Source organism: Sycon ciliatum, chromosome 11, assembly GCF_964019385.1.
Source record: "Sycon ciliatum chromosome 11, ocSycCili1.1, whole genome shotgun sequence".
NCBI lineage: Eukaryota > Metazoa > Porifera > Calcarea > Leucosolenida > Sycettidae > Sycon > Sycon ciliatum.
This window is the reverse complement of record NC_088653.1, coordinates 3,231,673-3,251,271: the sequence shown is the minus strand read 5'-3', so window position 1 is coordinate 3,251,271 and position 19,599 is coordinate 3,231,673. Positions and strand designations below refer to the sequence as shown.

The following is a 19,599-nucleotide window of genomic DNA, read 5'->3' as shown; positions in this document are numbered from 1 at the left end:
TAAGTTAGATCCTGAACTTTGCGTACAGAAAGAAAATGTGTTGTCGCTACAATTGTTTGGTGTTACTCCTCGTCGAGGTGGTAACAATGTAACTTAATTTGCTCACTATGTTGTTGTCACTATTATTATCTTCCTTCGAGTTTTGTGTCGTGCTAAACTTGATAATTTTCCACCTTGTCACGAGTGTTGTTATCTAATTATCTTTACGCTATATAAGTTTTAGTCTTTCCAGCTTGAGCCATTCCCTGTATAATCCTTGATGAGAAGGGACCGAAAACGTTCGGATACTTATGACAAGTGCCTTATTATGACTGGATGTGTGTTTGCGTGGATATTTGCGACCCATAACTTACCTTCGTTTTAAAAAATAATAATAATAATAATAATCAACGCAATAAATAGAGTAAGCTGCGCACTCAGTACAAACACCATAAGCAAAACTTGTTTTCATGTATAATAAATAAGCTTGTTCCTAAACGTTTTCGTTTAGGAACAAGCTTATTTATTATACATGAAAACAAGTTTTGCTTATGGTGTTTGTACTGAGTGCGCAGCTTACTCTATTTATTGCGTTGATTACATTTTTATCTCCATGGAAGCTTTTAAAATAATAATAATAATAATAATAGGTCAGACTCGGATGTAAAGGCAAGGATTTAAAAATTAAAAGAGAGGACACAAGGTTTACAAGTTATGCGTTTTGTGCCAAACACAAACGACAAGATTACATAAACCAGAGTGTGCAACTCGGGGTGGTTCCTGTGGGAGCGTAATTCGTGAAGTACGTCATTTCTGACCTCATGGTAGGCCACAGGTACGGTGAAAAGTTGCGTAAACAGTCACAGTGGTGCAGGTTGCCGAGTTTGTTAGGCAAATGCTATAATTTTATCGTGATGCTTTTAAAAGTTCAAGACATTCACTTACTGACACAGAGGATTTGGGCTCGGTGATTGCTTGTGGTGTTCACAAACCTCTGTTTTCCCTCGCTAAACGTTACGGTTCTGAAAAGGGAGTTGCCGTTCACCACTATTGGTTTCACGTGGTAAGGTGCTTGCAGAATAGCCAATCTCTCTAGGAAGCTCTCTCTTAATACATGGCCATGTGCTTGCAGCCAGGCCCCGGTTATGAGGTGAAGTCCGTACTGCTCACATGCCTCCTCTGCGAATTGCTCAGTGACGTTGGGCCTCAGCGCTGGCGTTGCTGTGGTGTATACTGAGGAGTTGGCGTGAAGCCACTTGGCTGCAAAACAAGGGCACATACAGTAGGCAATAGGGAATACAGTCGTCCCTCTCTAATCCGGCACTTGTTTATCCAGCACCCTTGCAAACCAGCACACTTTCTGGCAAAACGGATTTTTTCAGTTCTTTTTCTACCCTTTAATCCGGCACTGGAATTCCGCCTCCAGCAGCGATTTTCTGCAACAAATCACTCAAACTGTACATAATTTGATTTTCTAATCCAGCAGTTGTACATCGCATACTGTCAGGGATCATTGTAACATACACAACACATGTAACATACATTTGGGAATAAATATCCTATGCTAGTACATAAGATATTCTCAAGTGTATGTTATAGACATGCATTCCATGATTCCACAGAGTACTTGGTTTGAAACAGAAGATCCCTATGTTTTGATATACGACACAAACATGTATGGTAACATGTGGGCCGGGTTGTAGGGCAGGATTTGATAATCCAGCACCCTTGTTTATCCAGCAGAAAATTCCATTGCAAAAGGTGCCGGATTAGAGAGGAACGACTGTACGTATAACAAACGCAATGACAACAGCGAGCATTCCCAGATGGCTTAGAGTACTCAACACCACCAGGATGGAGCGATCCAACAAAGGACTGCCTTAGCTCCACTTTGTGCATGAAACGAAGCATTACAACAATTATTTAACCGATTCTCTCTGGTCTCTTCTGCCTTTTTGACAAAAGTTATGAAACGAGAGAGCTTGGAAGCTCAGGGCCCTACGCTATGCTTTTTTGCCTTGATGAACTAGACAAAAAAAAGCATAGGGATGTTATAAATTCTTTAAAAAATCCTTTTTTTTAGACATAACCTGGGATTCGAACCCGCACTATCGCGCGCCCTGCATGCATCCCCCGATATACTTCGCATACATACTAATTCTTCCAAGTTGTTTCACATTGTGATCTTGCATTTGAAAGCCCTATTTGAATTTAGAAAAGCGATCCTGTCAGCTTTTCTATTATTGTGTTCACATGGCGCTACCTAACGACACCGCTATTCAGACACTTGTCTACGTAGCTACGTAAGCTACGTAAGATGCTCGGTACCTGGTCCTGGACCAGGGAGCTACTCCATGGCTCCTACCATCGCGCGGCCGGCTGGCCCCATGCCTGTGCATTGCAGACTTTTTGTTGTTGCCTTTTCGGATGTGCATGCACGAGGAACTTCCTTCTTTGGAACTGCTTCTTACATGAGCTGTTTCAGATATTTCGTCTCCTGGCCTGGCCTATTTCGTTTCGGCGCTGCTGAGACCTCCTTTCGCGGAATATTACTCAATGACAGGTGAGTTGACCCTTTGATTCATTTGCTTGTGTTGACTATTTCATTTACGAAAAGTGTGCTGATTTTGGGCGGAATGCAATAAATAATGGAAAAGCTGACAGGATCTCCTTTCTAAATTTAGCTTTTCCGCTGCCGAGGCCTCCTTTTACGGAATACTCTATGACAGGTAATCTCTGAGCTGACCAGTTTCCTTCGATTCATTTGCTTATGCTCACCCTTTCATTTACGGAAACGTGTGCTGATTTTATTCGGATTTAGATCCATTTTTTATCTCTTTGCCCTTGCCTACATTGTGCGAAGAACGCAAGTTCACCTTCTTGACGGTAAGGCTTATGTTAGATGTGTTGTCGAAAGACTCATATTCATTGCAAATTAGTACGTTACAAGTAAGGCACTGGTCAGTGGCATACTATCGTTGGCAGTTCCCAATCTGGAGGGAAAGGTTCAAGGACCCATTGACCGAGTTTGCCAAATAAATTCGCACATCAGGGAAAATCTCCATTGTGGAGAGGTTCAGTAACTTGTTTGCTTCATACAAAACAAGCCAATGGGTGCAGTCTCGTCTCGTGAAAATCTCGTACTTGTATGATTGGATTTGTTTACTCGAGTCTGGGCTGTTTGATTTGTGAGTACCACCGAGATTGCACTGCCCCAAATAAAGTTTCGTGCTGCCAAAGCAAGAATTACGATCTGCAATCTGTTTGTAGTACCTGCAAGAATGTGCAGTACATGTATCGTACTTTCTCTGTTGCTGTTTCAGTTGCCGTCATGTTGCTAAAGAAAGGTTCAGTAGAGAGGTTCTGCAGAACGAAAATTCGAACGAAGTTTCGCGACAGTCCTTGCGAAAGTGTGTACGAATTTTTGCACGAACTTTGCGTTCTGCACATTTTCGCAGTTTGCGCGGGCCAAGTGCACGTACGCCATGATGACCCGATCTCACGAAATTTCCTACAACAGTTCATTTGGCGTTCCATGTAATAGGCGATTCACACGACAGGCAAATCCATGTTTGTCAGGTGCCCGCAGGAAGTGAAACGTGAGGCTGCAGTTCACACGGCCGCGGGTGGCGGCCAGAGCTTCCGCGAGTATCCGGTGAGTATACGGCGTTACTGTGGTGATTTGGAATGAGTACCCAAAGACGAAGGCCAAACAACCAAGGTTCAAGACTACCGTACGATAGCACGACCTCACAGCCTCATAACTGTAAAAGTTCCCGCAGATGAGTGCATCCGCGGGCAAAAAGGCCATGGACACTTTTGATTCCCGCGGGCAAATTTTGGTCGCCCGCAGGAATATCTCCATGGTGACTTTCCTGTAAACGTGGATTTGCCTGTCGTGTGAATCGCCTATTAGGCTGTGTTTACCTGAGAAATTTCAACCCGGGTCGAGTTCAGCCCGGGTTGAAAGTCTGTACGACAAACAAAAGAGGTGAGCGTTTACATGAAGACAGTTGACCCGGGTCAAATACTGATATGCCGCCAAAAGTCCACTTCAACAGTCCTGTACGGTCACGTGAATCCGTTCGCGCCGGAAATTTGCATCTGCAGTGCTGTTCAAACCTGGAGATACGCACAGAAGTACGTTTGTACGATTTTCTTGACCCACAGCCTAAGGGTGCGTTCTTAAATCCTCTCGGAAAAGTTGGAGACTCTCCGAAAAGTTCGAGAGCTGTTCTTATATCCTCTCCGAATTTTAGGAGGCTCTCCAAAGCTCTCCAAGCTCTCCAAGCTTCAGAGGTGGTTGAAACTTGGAGATTCCTGCGGTTTGGGATCAGCGCATGCGAACTAGGCTAAAACCCACGGGTTGATCATGAGTGTACGCATTTCCCTTTTCTCATACGCACAGCGCATAGCGCATACTACCCTGCTCTCCCGACAGACTTTCAAGTTGACGTTATGGGGCTGGGGAGACTTCATTGAGCAGAACCATGCCATAGTTGCGGATTACTCGGTGGTCAAACAAAGGGAGTAGTATGATGCCGGGTTACATAAGCATATGACAGAAGTGTTTCGATTGCTTCCGTGTGCGTGGGTCTGAATCTGGCTATACCGATCAGTTTCCAATTGAACTCAGAAACCTCGGTTGTAATAACTCTTGCCGTGCCTACCCTATCCATTCGTCCCTGGCTACTCAACATTTTTCTCTCACTCGTTCATATGATAGCAATGCAACAGCCTACCTTCGCAGATGACATCATGATGGCTTGCTCCATTACTATCAAGTAACTCTTCTCTTAACTCGTTCTTGCCCTGCTGGTACATGATATTTTGGTCATCCTCCTCGAGCGATGCCGATATTGAGATAGAGTTGCTGTCACCGCTCGCCATCATCTTGACATCAAGATGGCTTGCTCCACTACTATCATGTAACTCTTCTCTCAACTTGTTCTTAACTGGTCCTTGCCCTGACGATAGGGAGATAGGGTTGCTGTCACCGCTCGCCATCATCTTGAAATCAAGATGGCTTGCTCCACTACTATCATGTAACTCTTCTCTCAACTTGTTCTTAACTGGTCCTTGCCCTGACGATAGGGAGATAGGGTTGCTGTCACCGCTCGCCATCATCTCGAAATCAAGATGGCTTGCTCCACTACTATCATGTAACTCTTCTCTTACGTTGTTCTTGCCCTCCTTGTAAATGACATGTTTGCCATCCCTCAAGTAAGATGTCCAAATTGTGATAGGGTTGTTGAAATTGCTTGCCATCATCTTGTTGAGCAATGCTTCCATGCAGTCCCGCACGCCCAGAGACAGGGTTGTGAAGGCATTATAGTCTACCACGTCGTATCCTCTTCTCTTGCACATCTGTCGGGCATGCGTCAAGTTTGTCTTCTTCTGGCAGCTGTCACCGTCGAGGTGTGGATGACACGGCAAGCCGGCGAGAGCCATCCAGGTGTACATTGCCTTATCTGTACCCAGGCACTTTGTCTTGAAACCTTAAAATAACACAGTGCACATGCAAGACACGGTCAGGTGAAGTAGAACACAACTGGACCACAGCCTAACAAGACGTACACTTGCTCAGTAGGGATACCGCAGTCCATTTCAAAATTTGTTTACTAAAATGATCCTAAATATCATCGGACCATCACAGCTATACAGTAAAACCTGGTGTAAGCGACCTCTGGGTTTAGCGACCACCTGCTCTTAACACGGACCATTTGTCCATGCACTGACAGTTCTACACAGTAACTGTGGGACCTGGTTCTAAAGACCACCTGGCTTTAACGACCGCTTTTGCTTGCACCTTGGAGTGGTCGCTGAAATCAGGTTTTACTGTAGTTCTGGTGATGGCAGTCAATCTTTTCATCAGACTTTTCCGCCCTCAACTTTCCTCAAACTTCCGAACAAAACACCTACGTCAAGCGCTATTTGCTTTGTTCCTTGCCCTAAACTACAGGCAGGCATAGTGGGATGGTCTAAGACCATGATTGAGAAACAGAGGGTACCAGGTTCAAGTCCTGCTTGGAAGCGGAAGGAATTTTTCCAGCCGTGCTGCGACCCACAGTTAATTGGGAACTCGTGGCCTGGCACGAGGGTAACATGGATGCAGCTAATGGGACTTCGGTCTTTGACCACTTGGTGGTGGGTCTGATCTACTCACCTCCCACCGTTTAGGCGCTGCATCTGCGCCTTTGATCCTAGGGGGTGGTGGCGTTCCCACGGCGGATGCGGAAAACTCGGCTTCCAGCCGAGTCTCACGCGAACCGTGAAATTTAATTTATTATTGCCCTAAACTGTTACAGTACATATCGGTTATAGTGCGGTCGTGTACAAGAATATGCTGCCTACAAGAATGAACTCTAATATCTTCATAATCGAACTCGCGTTGGTTCGAAATGCTGCAAGTGCACCTGACGTGGCCATGTATCTTGTTGCAGAGCCAAATGGACAGGCCTATGGGACTATGAACAGCCGCACGTACAAACGCACTACGAATGCATGTCCAATGATCTTCCCCGCTTGCAGGTCCATGGAGCTAGCTGTCCTGTTGTATGGTGCCCGTGGGTCTTGTAAACTCGGACACTGGCGTGTACATAGTGCGGACGGAGAATGCCACAAATGTAGAGACCCGCCAAGCGCAGCTCACAGCCAAATAATAATGAACAGCAGCCAAGCTTTCAACTACAGTAAATCGCCCAATATTCGCGTCACTAAATTTTCACGATTTCTTAGAACCAACCATTTTGCGATGGCAAAAGGTCGCGAAGCACAGTGGACACCTACATACACCCACTGTTGAAGCTTGATTTCACGATGGTTAATATTTGCGTCATTTTACAGTATTCCAGAAACATGAACAAAACAGGGGTTTACTTCATACGCCATATACTTACTGTTCTGACACTGATCTCCATGGAAACGTTTCCGGCAGATGCAGGTGCCATTTTCGGTGCACTGGCCGTCATTCAAGCATTTGCATGCTGCAGCAGTGATTGGGAATATTCACGCATTTTCCAAAGCACACGAAAAGGAATAGAATAACGGACTGTCGAGAAATTTTTCACATGTCCTTGCTCATCATCATGGACGCCTCAAACCAGCTCTTTTAACCACTTACGAGGGTGTCCAACTCCCCATATCAATATTTTTGCCGAAGGGGTAGGGGCGCAGCATTGAGTTCCGTGCACGCTGCTTTGCACACTTCACGCTTTACACTTCAAGTGCAGAGATGTATTAATTTGTAGCTTCTTCTTTTCTTATTTTTTAGATCAGTTTTTTTTACAAGGCAACACAATATTTTAGCTTCTTCGCCCCTTTTGGTGTATTCTAGTTGCAGTGTTCAGATTAGCCAGAATTCTTGTAGCCGACATATGCTCTCCTAATCAGTTTAAAATTATCACATCCCGGCTACAAACTGAGCATATGTTGCAGAATAGGTCGGAGAAGCCCGCATGAGGACTCGGGAGTTGTTTTCTTGTCTTCAAAATACAACATTCAAGCATGCGTGAGAGCATAGGTCATACATTCTCTGACATGCCTACATACATTACAGCAGCTTTCTTCAGCCCTTACCTTCTGTGCAGTTAGGTCCATCTAGTCTGGCCGTACATTCGCATACTTTGTTCTTTTTCACCCAGGGATGTGTACACACAACTGCATCACACATCGCAAGGAAGGGGAAGAAGAGGAAGAGAGTAAATCAGCCAGACAGGAAGTCAGGCAGACTAAAGTTGCATTTGGTTCGGCAATTCCAGAATGATATTGACCACCCGTGATTCTGGATTGTTAATGATAGCTAGCATGCCGTCCTACCGGTAAGACCACGGGTCCTACGGGTAGAACCCAAGAAATCGCGCTGCAAAAGTGCTGTTGCTTGAGAATCTTGTTGAAACAATGGTTGAGATGAGGTTCTTGTAGTACAAAGTAATGGCGCAAAAGGCAAGACTACATCCAGGGCATTGCATATGTGCAATTTTATCAATTTACAAAACGGGCGCCCATGTTCCTGTCGAAGCGCTTGCAACTGCGTCCAAAGTGAATTTCGACCATGGCATATTGATTGCCATGGCAGTGGAATGCAAAATTCCACACTCTGTTTCCATGGCTACCATGGACTGTTGCCATAGAATTTCTTATTATGCCTTGTACGATCACGTCCAAAAAGCGTGGACTCCTTCATTAGCGAGTCAAAGTACTTGTCATTGCATGATTAAAAAATCCCAAGGGAACTGAAAAAGAATACTTGACGAAAACTAAATCTCTTCTACTTACCGAGTTGGCACTTGTCTCCGGTGAATCCTTTCGGGCAGCTGCATTCACCTTTGTTGTCACACTGACCCTGATTCAAGCACTTGCATGCTGCATTGCCCATCAATAAACGCATGCACGGAGTGGCATAGAAAAATGCACGGGGTGTTACTCTATGCTTAGTGGAAATCGAGACATTTATCATTTAGTCGGAACTAGGTCTCCGCTGACCTGGTGAGAAGGCAGAAATGCCTGTTCACTTGGTGAAGTAAAATAAAAATAAACAACAACAACATAAACAACAACAACAACAACAACAACAACAACAACAACAACAACAACAACAACAACAACAACAACAACAACAACAACAACAACAACAACAACAACAACAACAACAACGAATTCTTCATTTCACAGAGCAAACTGTCCGTGGCCAATGCGGATGAGCAAACTCCAGCCATCAACACCACCCCTGACATCCTCAGTCCCCTTCAAGAAATCTCGACTTCCCAAGCTGAGGTAAAAAAACTCCTCCGCGGAGTTGATACCAACAAAAGCCCCGGGTTCGACTCTATTCCAAACCGCCTACTCAAAGAAGCGTCTAAGGAACTTGCACCGTCGTTATCGTCCCTCTTTAATCTATCGTTCGAAACCGGAGAAATTCCACAGGAGTGGAAAGATGCCACCATTACTCCAGTACTCAAGCCTGGTGACCCAACCCAACCAAAAAATTATAGACCCATCTCTCTCTTGAGCACTACATCAAAAATCCAAGAAAAAATTGCACATCAACTCCTCTACAAGCACATCACACCCCACCTGCCCAACCAGCAGTCCGGATTCCGCGAGAATGACGGCACTGAGCAGCAGATCGCCCGTCTCGTCCATACCCTTTCCACTGCGAGAGACGACGGGAAACACGTCAATGCCTGCTTTTTTGATCTAAGCAAGGCCTTCGATCGTGTGTGGCATGCCGGCCTTCCAGCAAAACTCTCCCACTATGGTGTCCAGGGCAACGCCCTGAAGTGGTTCCGACGGTACCTGTTGGGGCGTCGGCAGAGGGTCCAGGTGGATGGCGACCTATCGCCTTTCCTCGAGATCCCTGCCGGCGTCCCTCAGGGATTTATTCTTGGGCCGCTTCTATTCCTCGTCTACACCATAGACCTTCCACACGCATATGAGAATCCCGGCACCACCTGTAGCCAATTTGCAGATGACACCGCTCTGATTTCCAAAGCGAGACCTCTTCAAGACTGCACCCAAAACCTACAACAGAGTGTCACAGCAGCTGGAGACTGGCTTCAAAGATGGCACCTGCTGGTTACCACAAAGAAAACAGTCATCCTCCCGTTCTACCACAATAACCGCCCCCCTGAACAGCTACCCCAGATCACCCTCAGGAATATTCCGCTTACCGTAGCACAAAAACACAAACACCTCGGAATAATCTTTAAGCATGACCTCCGTTTGACGGAGCATGTTGAATACATAGTCAAAAAATCACTCAAGTCTTTCAATATTCTTTTTCGACTAAGGTCTACACTCACCAGTGATTCTTTATCTCACATCTATCAGACATACATACTACCTATATTCTCATATGCGAGCAATGCTCTCACACCGTTGTCCCACACTTCCCTTGACAGGCTAGAACGACTCCAGCGGAAAGCCGCCAGAATATGTCTCCACCTTCCCCTTTACACACACTTAGAACACTCCCACCTTTTGCATCGCATCAAATGGCCAACATTATTTTCACGCTTTAAAGTTAAACATATACTCTTCGCGCATTCTCTGCGCCACAATTATGCCCCACCACATATACTCTCGCTGCATACTGCTAGCAACGTGCAACCTTAGTATAATTTACGTCGCTCTCGTACTTGGCATTGCCAACTCCGCGGACTGACCGCTGTCTCCATTCTCCCCTGTACAAAGCCCTTCATTACTTTAATTGCTTGCCCACCCAGCTTCGCGAAACCCCTTCTCGTTTCCCCTTCAAATCCGAGATATCCCTGCTGTTACACAACTCTGTATGCTCGTGTAGCGACCACCCCTGCCCGTATACTTAAATAGTCATTAACCCCTAGGCCCTGCCCACCCAATTCTTCCTCACTCTTTCTCCTTTCTTACACTATTATCTCTTATTGGCCACTGGCTATCGTGAGAATAAAGATTTGAAAAAACAACAACATTTGACTGAGATGGGCATGATCGATGGGGCGAATCCCGAGCAAGTGCGTTCCGAGCAAGTGCGTGATCAATTGGCCTAATCTGGCCGAATCCGGAGTAGGTGTACTTGGAGTGGAATCCGACCACACCGGCCCCCAACCCGGGAGTCGCTGGAGTGGAAATGGACGTTGACGGTTTTTGGAAGCCTTCACAGTATCTTTGTACGACATGCGTGCATTTTGCGTACTACACCCTTGCTTTGTTAGATTGGGCCAGCGTTGCTCGAATGTCACTGCCTGCTCGCACTCAATCCAGTTTCGCCAATCGATGACACCCTTGAGCACGAGTTAATTAACCATTTAGCCGTGGCGATGTCAGCCATCTCCAGCAAATGCTTCATCCGAGGTACAAGGCTTTCCATGACTTTCACATTATTTAAGTGGGCCGGTCTCTCCGCTTGCATAGATCATGATACTGGATGATCTCCAGCAGTCTTGCTGCGTGTTCTCAGATAAAAAAAAGAAAAAAGAATGGCTCGGTGTCTTACCCTTTTCACAATATTGACCAAAGGTTGAGGTGCGGTTACACACACAACTCAGGTTTGGTCCAAGAACACCGGTCACACATGTCTCTGTGCAGAACAGGACAACAAAAAGTCAATTGCATTACACTCTAAAGGTCGATTCACAGTACAACTTTCTGCGACGTGACACGCGATTTGCGACAGTTGCGACAAGAATCTGCCTGTCGCGAGCTGTCGCAAGCTGTTGCAAGGCACCTGTCGCAGAAGTTGAAGAATGTTGTACGACATACACAAAATGGAGTACTGTTTCGACCCTGGGTGCACGTGCAGTGCACGTGCATAGTACTACTAGCGCATAAGGATGTCGCAAACATGAAAACGATAGATGATATGCCATATAACGTGCAACTAGACTTGGGAGGGCATTGCAGAGTAGTTGCATACAAAGTTCAAAGTTGTACAGTTACCTGTGACTTGTCCTCATGCAGAGCTCAGGGCCTACCGTGAACACATCGATCGTAGTATAATTTGTATGCAACTTGTGTGCAATGCCCCCACAAGTCTAGTACTGTAGCACCTTATTTGGCATATCATCTATTGTGAACTGTGTGTCGCTGTCGCAGCTCGTCGCAGGTGTTGTAAAGTTGCATGTCGCGTCGCAAGAATTTGTATTGTGAATCGGCCTTTACAGTCCCTAACCCTTGACATTTTTGATAATCCAAAATGATGGTCCAAGAAACCTTATCATGCAGCGAAAAATTATAGGAACTGATGCGTGAGAGCAGGGATTTATTTCAGTATTTACCCTCATAGGATCTGCCAAGGAGCTAAATCATAGTGCATTTGACAGTTGCCGTTAAAATACAGCAGGGTGCCAATTGTCAGCCACCCTTCGGGGCACTGGCCATTTCCACCGTGATCAGATGAGAAGAATGGTCGGTTATGGGACCACTCATACATCTATCACATGCATATTCCAGCATATTTTCTCCATTTTTAATTCTCTTCGGTAGTACAAGAGGAACTAGGTGCACTCCAGCTTCTCATCGTTGTACATTTTGACTGAACAACCTGCTGTAAAACATCTTGGGCATCGCTTGAGTGGTGCTCCGAGTGGCAAAAATCAGCAAAACTTCAAAAAAAAGCTGCCAATTTTGTATGTTGTCCAGCCCGACCAGGAGATCCGGATAACCGATTGTCCGGATAGTTAACGTCCTCACAATCGGTGTTTGACTGTAAAATAATATCCCATCATACCCCTCATGCGAACACCAAGATATGGCCTGCGCTCCCAGGGTTGCGGACAATCGCCACGCCACACTGCATAGACTTTCTTCCAACAAATAAAGTTGCTTGCGCCAAACAAGCAAGTCGCAATCAAAACTTCGAAATTACGGGTGTTTCGCGCTCACACAAAGTCTCATTTAGGGTTCCCAGTAAAAAGGCAACATTGCCTGTTGGGAAATCCCTAACAAAATAAGAAAAAAATAATAATAATAATAACGGGAAAAAAACAACCTGATCCTCAGTTCAGGAAGGGCTCTCTATATTGAGATCCATTGCGCGTACAAGAAATGCTTGGATACGACATGTTTGCACGTTTCAAGGTCACATCGTACATAGTGGCACATTATTAGCACAAGCCCTGTTCACACAGTTAACGGTGGCACAGGACACATGTTACACAAATGCACAAATGCACCACAGTATACTCATCGTGCTGATGTCACACACAAGGGCAGAGCACTACGTGCGCATGGTAAGAGCACTACTTGCGCATGGTCAGCCGTTTAAGTTAAGAAGCCTTGTCTCACTTACTGACACAGAGAATCTGGGCTTGAGTTTTGCTTGTGGCGTGCAGAAACGTCTGCTGTTGCGCGCTTAACATTACGGTTCTGTAAAGGGAACGGCCATTGACTCGGATTGACGCGACGTGGTAAGGTGCTTGCTGGTGCTTATGCAATAAGGCCAACTTCTCTAGCCAATGCTCTGTAAACACATGGCCATGTTCTTCTACCCACTCCTTGGTAATGAGATGATATCCGTACTCCTGACATGCGTCCTCTGCGAACTGCTCAGTCACGCTGGGTCTGTGTGCTGGAGTTGCTGCGGCGTGTACAGAATCGTTGGCCTGGAGCCATTTGGCTGCAAAGCAAGGGAAGATACAGTTGCGGGTAGAAACACATCATGAAACAAATCTACGAATAAGGGGGGCTTGAAATCAAACGCCCCGCTCCATGACACCTGATCTCATGGATACGGAAGTGCCCAGAGCTAGTGAGTAGTTCAATGTTCACAGGCCTGGGGCTCGCCAGACTTCATAGAGCAGCACCGTGTCACATTTGCAAATCATTCAGCGGTTCTGCCAAAGGAGTAGTATAACACCGGGTTATGGCACAAGCATACACATGAAATGTTTCTTCGCAGATGAAACTAATTGGTTACTCGTGTGTGGATATGACCCTGGCTAGACTGGTAGGTTTCTCATTGAAGAGGAAAACCTCGCTTGCATTCACTACTCTCGCCGTCTCTGTTTCATTCCTCCTGTCCCACTACTATCACTGGACACACGCTTTAACCCACTAACCGCTATATATATACATCATTGAAAATGATTCCCAGGCGCTGAGGACGTATATATATATATGAGTGGTTGCTCCCAAGCTTCCTAACTATATAATAAAAATAGAAAAGTTGCCTGACGATTGAAAAAAAAACTCAAGAAACTCGGAGTACCAGATATGGATTGATCGAAGAAGGATAGATTTACCATCACTGTGGATAAGAGTCATACTGTAGCTCAGTTGGTTCGAGCATTGCTCGCGAATAGCAAGGTCCCTGGTTCGAGTCTCGGTGGCGTGACTGATGATTTTTTCTTTCTTTCATATCTGGCTTGCAAGTGTTGAGTTTCGGAGAGAAAAGAGCAGTACGTGGCATGTGGCCTCTGGTTTCCTAATGCGCTTATAATGTGAACACTATTGGTGAAACACCCGGGAGCTGAACATACGGCTATGCATTGTGATAACACCGTTGTTTAGAACACACACAAACCTTTATTGCACATATAAGCGCATGGGCTTCTACCCGGACATGTTCACACAGCAAAAACTCTTTTTCTGCAGCAAATTTTCACAGATATGCCCATGGGCATATATGTGGGGAAGTATGGTATATACCGGTATAGATTATACATCTTTTTCATTGCCAAATAAGAAGTGCAGAGCCTGGGTGCCATGGTCTATAGCCTTAAAGGGGTTAAAACGCAACAGCCTACCTTCACAGATGACATCATGGTTGCCACTTCCATCCCTGTCAAATAGTTCGTCGCTCGAGTTGTCCTTGCCTTGCTCGTAAATAACATGCTGACCAAAGTACATGTACGATGTCCATAACTTGAGAGGGGTGCTGTAGCTGCTGTTACTTCTAGCCATCATCTCGCTCAGCAATGATTGTATGCAGTCGCTAACACCCAGCTTCAAGGCAAGCTCAGTGAAGGAATTATAGTCTACGACGTTGTATCCTCTTCTCACGCACATCTCGCGGGCGTGCACGAAGTTCGTTTTCTTCTGGCAGCTGCCATAGTCGAGATGTGGATAACACGGCAAGCTGGCAAGAGCCATCCAGGTGTATATTGCATTATTTGTGCCCAGGCACTTTGTCTTGAAAGCTGAACATAACACAGTACACATGCCAGACACAGTCAGGCGAAGTAGAACACAACTGCAGCACACTCTAACACGACATACACCGACTTTCTCAGATGGATACCGGAATCCAGTTCAAATAATATAGAGGTTAAGATGCATGTTATTTCCGATAAAATATTGGTTGGGGATTGTCTGAAGCATATTCAAATGAGGTACAGTCGGGCTTGATGACTGATCAAAGCCCTCGGGCTGGTACCTTGGGCTTCGATCAGCCATCAAGCCCTCCGTATCTCGCTTGCCGATTATCTACTTTAGTAACGTTACTTTGATTAGGCGTATATGCAAGCAGGCTATTGAATAATTTCGCGGTGACCGTCTTTGCACCGGGTTTGGAGAGCTGAGCCATGGTTAATTCATAGATAGTGAGGGAAGGAGGTGTGGGGGGGGGGGGGGGGTGGGGGGGGACATACCAATAATTAAACTTCCGAGGCACTTCTTTTGGCACTTGAGACAATTTCTGTAACAATCAAGTGCTTTAGAGGTGATTTGCACGACGGCAGGACTCATTCCGTGCCTGATGCTACCATGGAGATTTAGTCACATGTGCTCATATTTCGGCACGAACGTATCCCGGTACGGTCCCGGTGCCATGAGGGGGCTGGGGGAGGGGGAGGGGGGGGGGGCGGTGGTTGGAAATGCATATCGTGACATTCCGTGGTCTGTTTTGCAAGCTCTCTGGATCACGTGCTTCTCTTCCCGGCGGGATGGACTGCCGTCACGTAAATCGCCTCTTAGGAAGTCAGAGAGATCTCGAGCATGGTCTCCAGAAAAGCATGCTGTCTTCAAGCACTAGCTTCCTGTGTCCGAAAGGAGGGGGGGGGGGGGGGGGGGTGGTAAAACACAAGTATGAATCGGTTCGGAACCCAAATTTGGTTCCGAACTGATTCATAACTTGAGAATAATTGTTGATGTATGCATGTACATGTATGGTCACAATTCCCAGGAGCATGTGAATCAAAGAAACACGAGTATTCACTTCATTTAGCAGTTACTTACCATGTTGACACTGGTCTCCATGGAAACCTTTCCGGCAGTTGCAGGTGCCGTCTTCAGTACACTGACCATCATTCAAGCAATTGCACACTGCAGTAGAGATTGGGTGCATTCACGTATTTCCCAAAACACATAAAAATAGGGATAGAACTTGAATAACCTATTGGATTCTCAAGTCGTTGTCGCATGTTTCTTGATCATCATGACATTGTATAGACCTCAACATCGCAACAAACACTAACACTAACACCCATTCACCAATCCCAGGTAGATCCAACTGATAATCATGCCATGCACTTGAATAGAACACACGCTCAGCTAATAAGCTGGAGAACCAGGCATAAACGCTGGGAAGTACTTTTTCTTGTCTTCAAATACAACAGTCCAGCACGCGGGTATGCATGGGTCATATATTCTTTGACACGCGGGCTAAAATGACAGCAGCCTTCTTTAGCCCTTACCTTCTGTGCAGATGGGTCCGTCTGGTCTCGGTTTACATTCACATGCTTTGTTCTTTTTCACCCAGGGATTTGTGCACACAACTGCATTACATATCACACACAGAGAAGACAAAATGAGAGAGCGGATCAGCCATACACAAAAATGAACAGACAAAACGAGAGTGTTGTGGAATTATCCACCACCAGACCAGTGCGAGGATATAAGTTGGACTATAATTATTAATTTCAATTCTAAAATGCACAAGAAGTGTACAGAAGAAAAAGCACGAACTCGACCCGGCCAGAAGCAAGAAGAACTGAACACAAGATATTGAAAACCCTTCTCCTCAACAAGCTGCATCACGTACAACGCAAAACAACTGGCTGCACCAGCGTGTGCATCAGCGCGTGCACCAGCGCTGCACCAACGTGTGCACCAGCGAAATCAATATCGAAAGTACGTATCAATCATTACATTACGTACAACATGCGCAAGAGGGTTACTCTACTTCAGAACGTAGAAGAACGGCATCACCAACGGCGAACAGACAGTTATCAGCTTCAGACTCAACAAAGTCCTTGGAGGACAGCTCAGCTTCCACAAAATCACGGATCCGAGCAGCCTGGCGTTCAAGATCGGATGGAGTCAGGCCCAGCCCAGGAGTAGCCGAGAAGAGCACACCTGAGGGCTCCCAGCCAAGCATCGCACACATAGGAGAAATCTTGAGGACAGAGTGCACACGAATACGGTCGAAATACAGTAACACGTCCAGCTCAGATCGCCAAACATCAGCCTCATCCAACACCTTCCGAATTAAGGTGAGGAGAGTGCGGTTAAATCGCTCAACAGATCCCTGTGATTGGGGATGACTCACGGCACCGTTGAGCACTGTCACACCCAACGTGTCAAACAGCGATGACATCACGGCGTTGATGAATTCCGTGCCATTATCACAGCGGACCACTCAGGGCGGGCCCCACCGCGTACACAGGCCGACAAATGCCTCGGCCACTGATGCCGCGTCATGTTGACGGAGCGGAACCACTTCCACCCACTTGGTGAAAGTATCCATGCAGACGAGAACACAATGGTAGTTCCAGTTCCAGAGTATCTATTACTACAACACTCCATTGGGCCATCAGCCACCACAGGGCGACTGGCATCCGCCGAAACGCCCTTGGTTAGGCTGGCAGCAGCACACGGCGAACAGTGGCGCACAAAAAAACTGCTGACATTGGGCAGCCATGTTCGGGAAATAGCACTTCGAGCGGAGGAAGCGCCATGTACCCTCCCAAGACTCATGACCACAGTTCACATGAGCAGCACGAACGATATCGGACTCGAGTGAACTAGGAATAACAGGAATGACGACTGCATCATTGGGCGGCCACTTCACACTTCGACACAGCATACCATCATGGACTACGAGCTGTGACTTGACCTTGACAAACGCAGGATCAGTAACTGGGTCACCATCGATGACTTGCTGGCGAGTCGCAACAATCCGAGGATCTGCATTATGAGCAGCACATACTCTGTCCAATGAGAATGGACTAACGGTCACCACCGCAGCGGTGACGGACGGTGCAATCCGAGAAAGGAGCGTCTTGCCACATCGGATCCAGCTGCTGGGAACACGGGTCAATTGATCCGCCTTGTTCTGCTGACTGCTGATCCACTGGACCTTGACTGTCAAGCCCGTGACAGCGACGAGATCAGTGATAATCTGGAGACGGCGCTGTACAAGTACCTGCTGCAGGCCGCTGACGCGAACACGAGACACCTTGCCAAGCACCAATTGCAACCAAGCAGCCACAGTCTTGGAATCGGTGAATAGCGTGAGCTCCATCACTTGCCACTGCATGGCAAGGTGCAACCCCTTGATCACGGCGTCACGCTCAGCGATGTTAATGTGTCGCCGGTCGTCCTTCTGCCGCAGCCAGCAGCCATCCTCGACAATCATACTATCGGCCTGAGTGACAGCACCATGTGCGATGTCTGAAGCATCACACCACAACGACCACTGTGCGTCTTCAGGAACTGACCACACACCTTGCGCAGGGTCATCGGTCTGCAGACGGTGAATGACTTCCGCACAACAAGCGACGACTTCATGAGACACTGGATCGTCCCGTCCAGGCTGAAGGCTAGACAGACGCTTCAGATAACTGCACGCCGCGCGCAGCCAGGAGCCGACAGGATAGCGGCTGGTCAGCTTGCCACACCACTTGAAAATCTCGCGCCGTGTGACGGCACCGGGCTGACAGGTCGGCATGACGTCACCACGACGCTTCCACCTCACTTGGCCATCTGCAGACTCCGACAGCAGCAGGCCGAGTACCCTAGCAGAGACGACTGGCTCCGCTGGCTTGGTGGGCAACCAGTACTGCGACAACTGATCGGTGACAGCACGCAGACGAGGCTTCGGAGCATACAAATCGTTGACATAGTTGTCCACATCAGCATACGCACGGAGGACCCACTTGACGATTATGTCCATGAATTTGGGCGCAATCGATAGACCGAAGCCCATCCTCTCCATTGCGAACAGCTGGCCCTTCCAGCAACACGTGGCTGTCGGCGTTGCCAATAGACCTCCACTGACGCAATTTCTCTTGGCAAACAGGCACGTCCAAACCTGGATGCGACACAATCAACTTGTTGAGTTGCCGGTAGTCCAAACACGGGCGGACAGGGGTGGACTCCTTGTGCGTCTGGGCCACCGCCAACAAGGGAAACACAGCACCAGGCTCACCATGGACTGCTTGGTCATGGGGTACCAACCATCCATTGCGGATCAACATGTCCACTTCCTCGCAGAACTGTGACTCCTACCCTCTGTCCCCCTCTAAGTCTAACAAATGAGGACTGAGACCTGTACAACAGGGTTTTTACGCCTGAAAGCAGGTGCATGATTTAACAAGCAGGTTGTCAGTCTAGATTTTATGCGCAGATGGAGAAAAATGCGCAATTTTTTTGTAATGTGATGAAAAGCAGAAATAATAAGAAAAGATGAAATGAAAGCCTGCTCCGCACAACCCCGTCCAGCCTTGCGAACTGGGTATGGTGGATTAAGAACCCGGGTCAACGCTCGAGCAAGCGCTCTCCACTCCAGGTGTTCACAGCAACTGTTAGGGAAATTATAGAAAATGAAGATGAAGTCAAGCTCATTTGAATTTTCGGTTTGTACGGTGTTTGCAGCAGCGCGGATTCGAATCTCCTCACGCATGTTCCTGTCGATGACCCCGAGTACGTTGTCGTGCCTCCAGGTGTATACGTGTAACGTCCTGGTCCAGCGCTACGCGACAAGCGACAAGCACGTGGCGCGTAGTACAGGCCCAGGAGAAAGAGAGAGAGAGAGAAAGAGAGGAGAGAGGAGAGAGAGAGAGATGGAGGGAGCACGAACGCACGTACCGGAATGCTAGCGCAGCTACCTTGGATCGTGATGGCGTACTTATCCATGCGCTGTTGAGTTGGTTCCTCGCCGAACGGCTTCACCTGTACATTTACAACACTAACGTGTGTTGT

The 19,599-nt window shown here is 47.0% G+C and overlaps 2 protein-coding genes across 2 annotated transcripts in view; both read right to left on the bottom strand.

The window, feature by feature from the left end:
• The window catches only part of LOC135827698 (uncharacterized), a 53,904-nt gene extending 36,911 nt beyond the window's left edge, over positions 1-16,993 (bottom strand). Inside the window, exons 1-11 of the mRNA XM_065340152.1 lie at positions 16,606-16,993; positions 16,092-16,172; positions 15,634-15,720; positions 14,205-14,597; positions 12,749-13,075; positions 10,955-11,038; positions 8,257-8,343; positions 7,558-7,638; positions 6,879-6,965; positions 4,722-5,477; positions 925-1,239 (exon numbers count right to left, since the gene is read on the bottom strand). Coding sequence (XP_065196224.1) covers positions 925-1,239; positions 4,722-5,477; positions 6,879-6,965; positions 7,558-7,638; positions 8,257-8,343; positions 10,955-11,038; positions 12,749-13,075; positions 14,205-14,597; positions 15,634-15,720; positions 16,092-16,172; positions 16,606-16,993 — 2,686 coding nt within the window. The remainder of the gene's footprint in view (positions 1-924; positions 1,240-4,721; positions 5,478-6,878; positions 6,966-7,557; positions 7,639-8,256; positions 8,344-10,954; positions 11,039-12,748; positions 13,076-14,204; positions 14,598-15,633; positions 15,721-16,091; positions 16,173-16,605) is intronic.
• A 216-nt stretch (positions 16,994-17,209) lies between these two features.
• Positions 17,210-18,613, bottom strand: LOC135827697 (uncharacterized). Its single transcript, XM_065340151.1, has one exon. It carries the CDS (start codon positions 18,611-18,613, stop codon positions 17,210-17,212), a length of 1,404 nt encoding a protein of 467 aa, XP_065196223.1.
• Positions 18,614-19,599: the final 986 nt, after the last annotated feature.

Excerpts from the sequence above, each read along its gene's own strand:
- LOC135827697 (XM_065340151.1), bottom strand. The coding sequence starts at position 18,613 with ATGGAGAGGATGGGCTTCGGTCTATCGATTGCGCCCAAATTCATGGAC.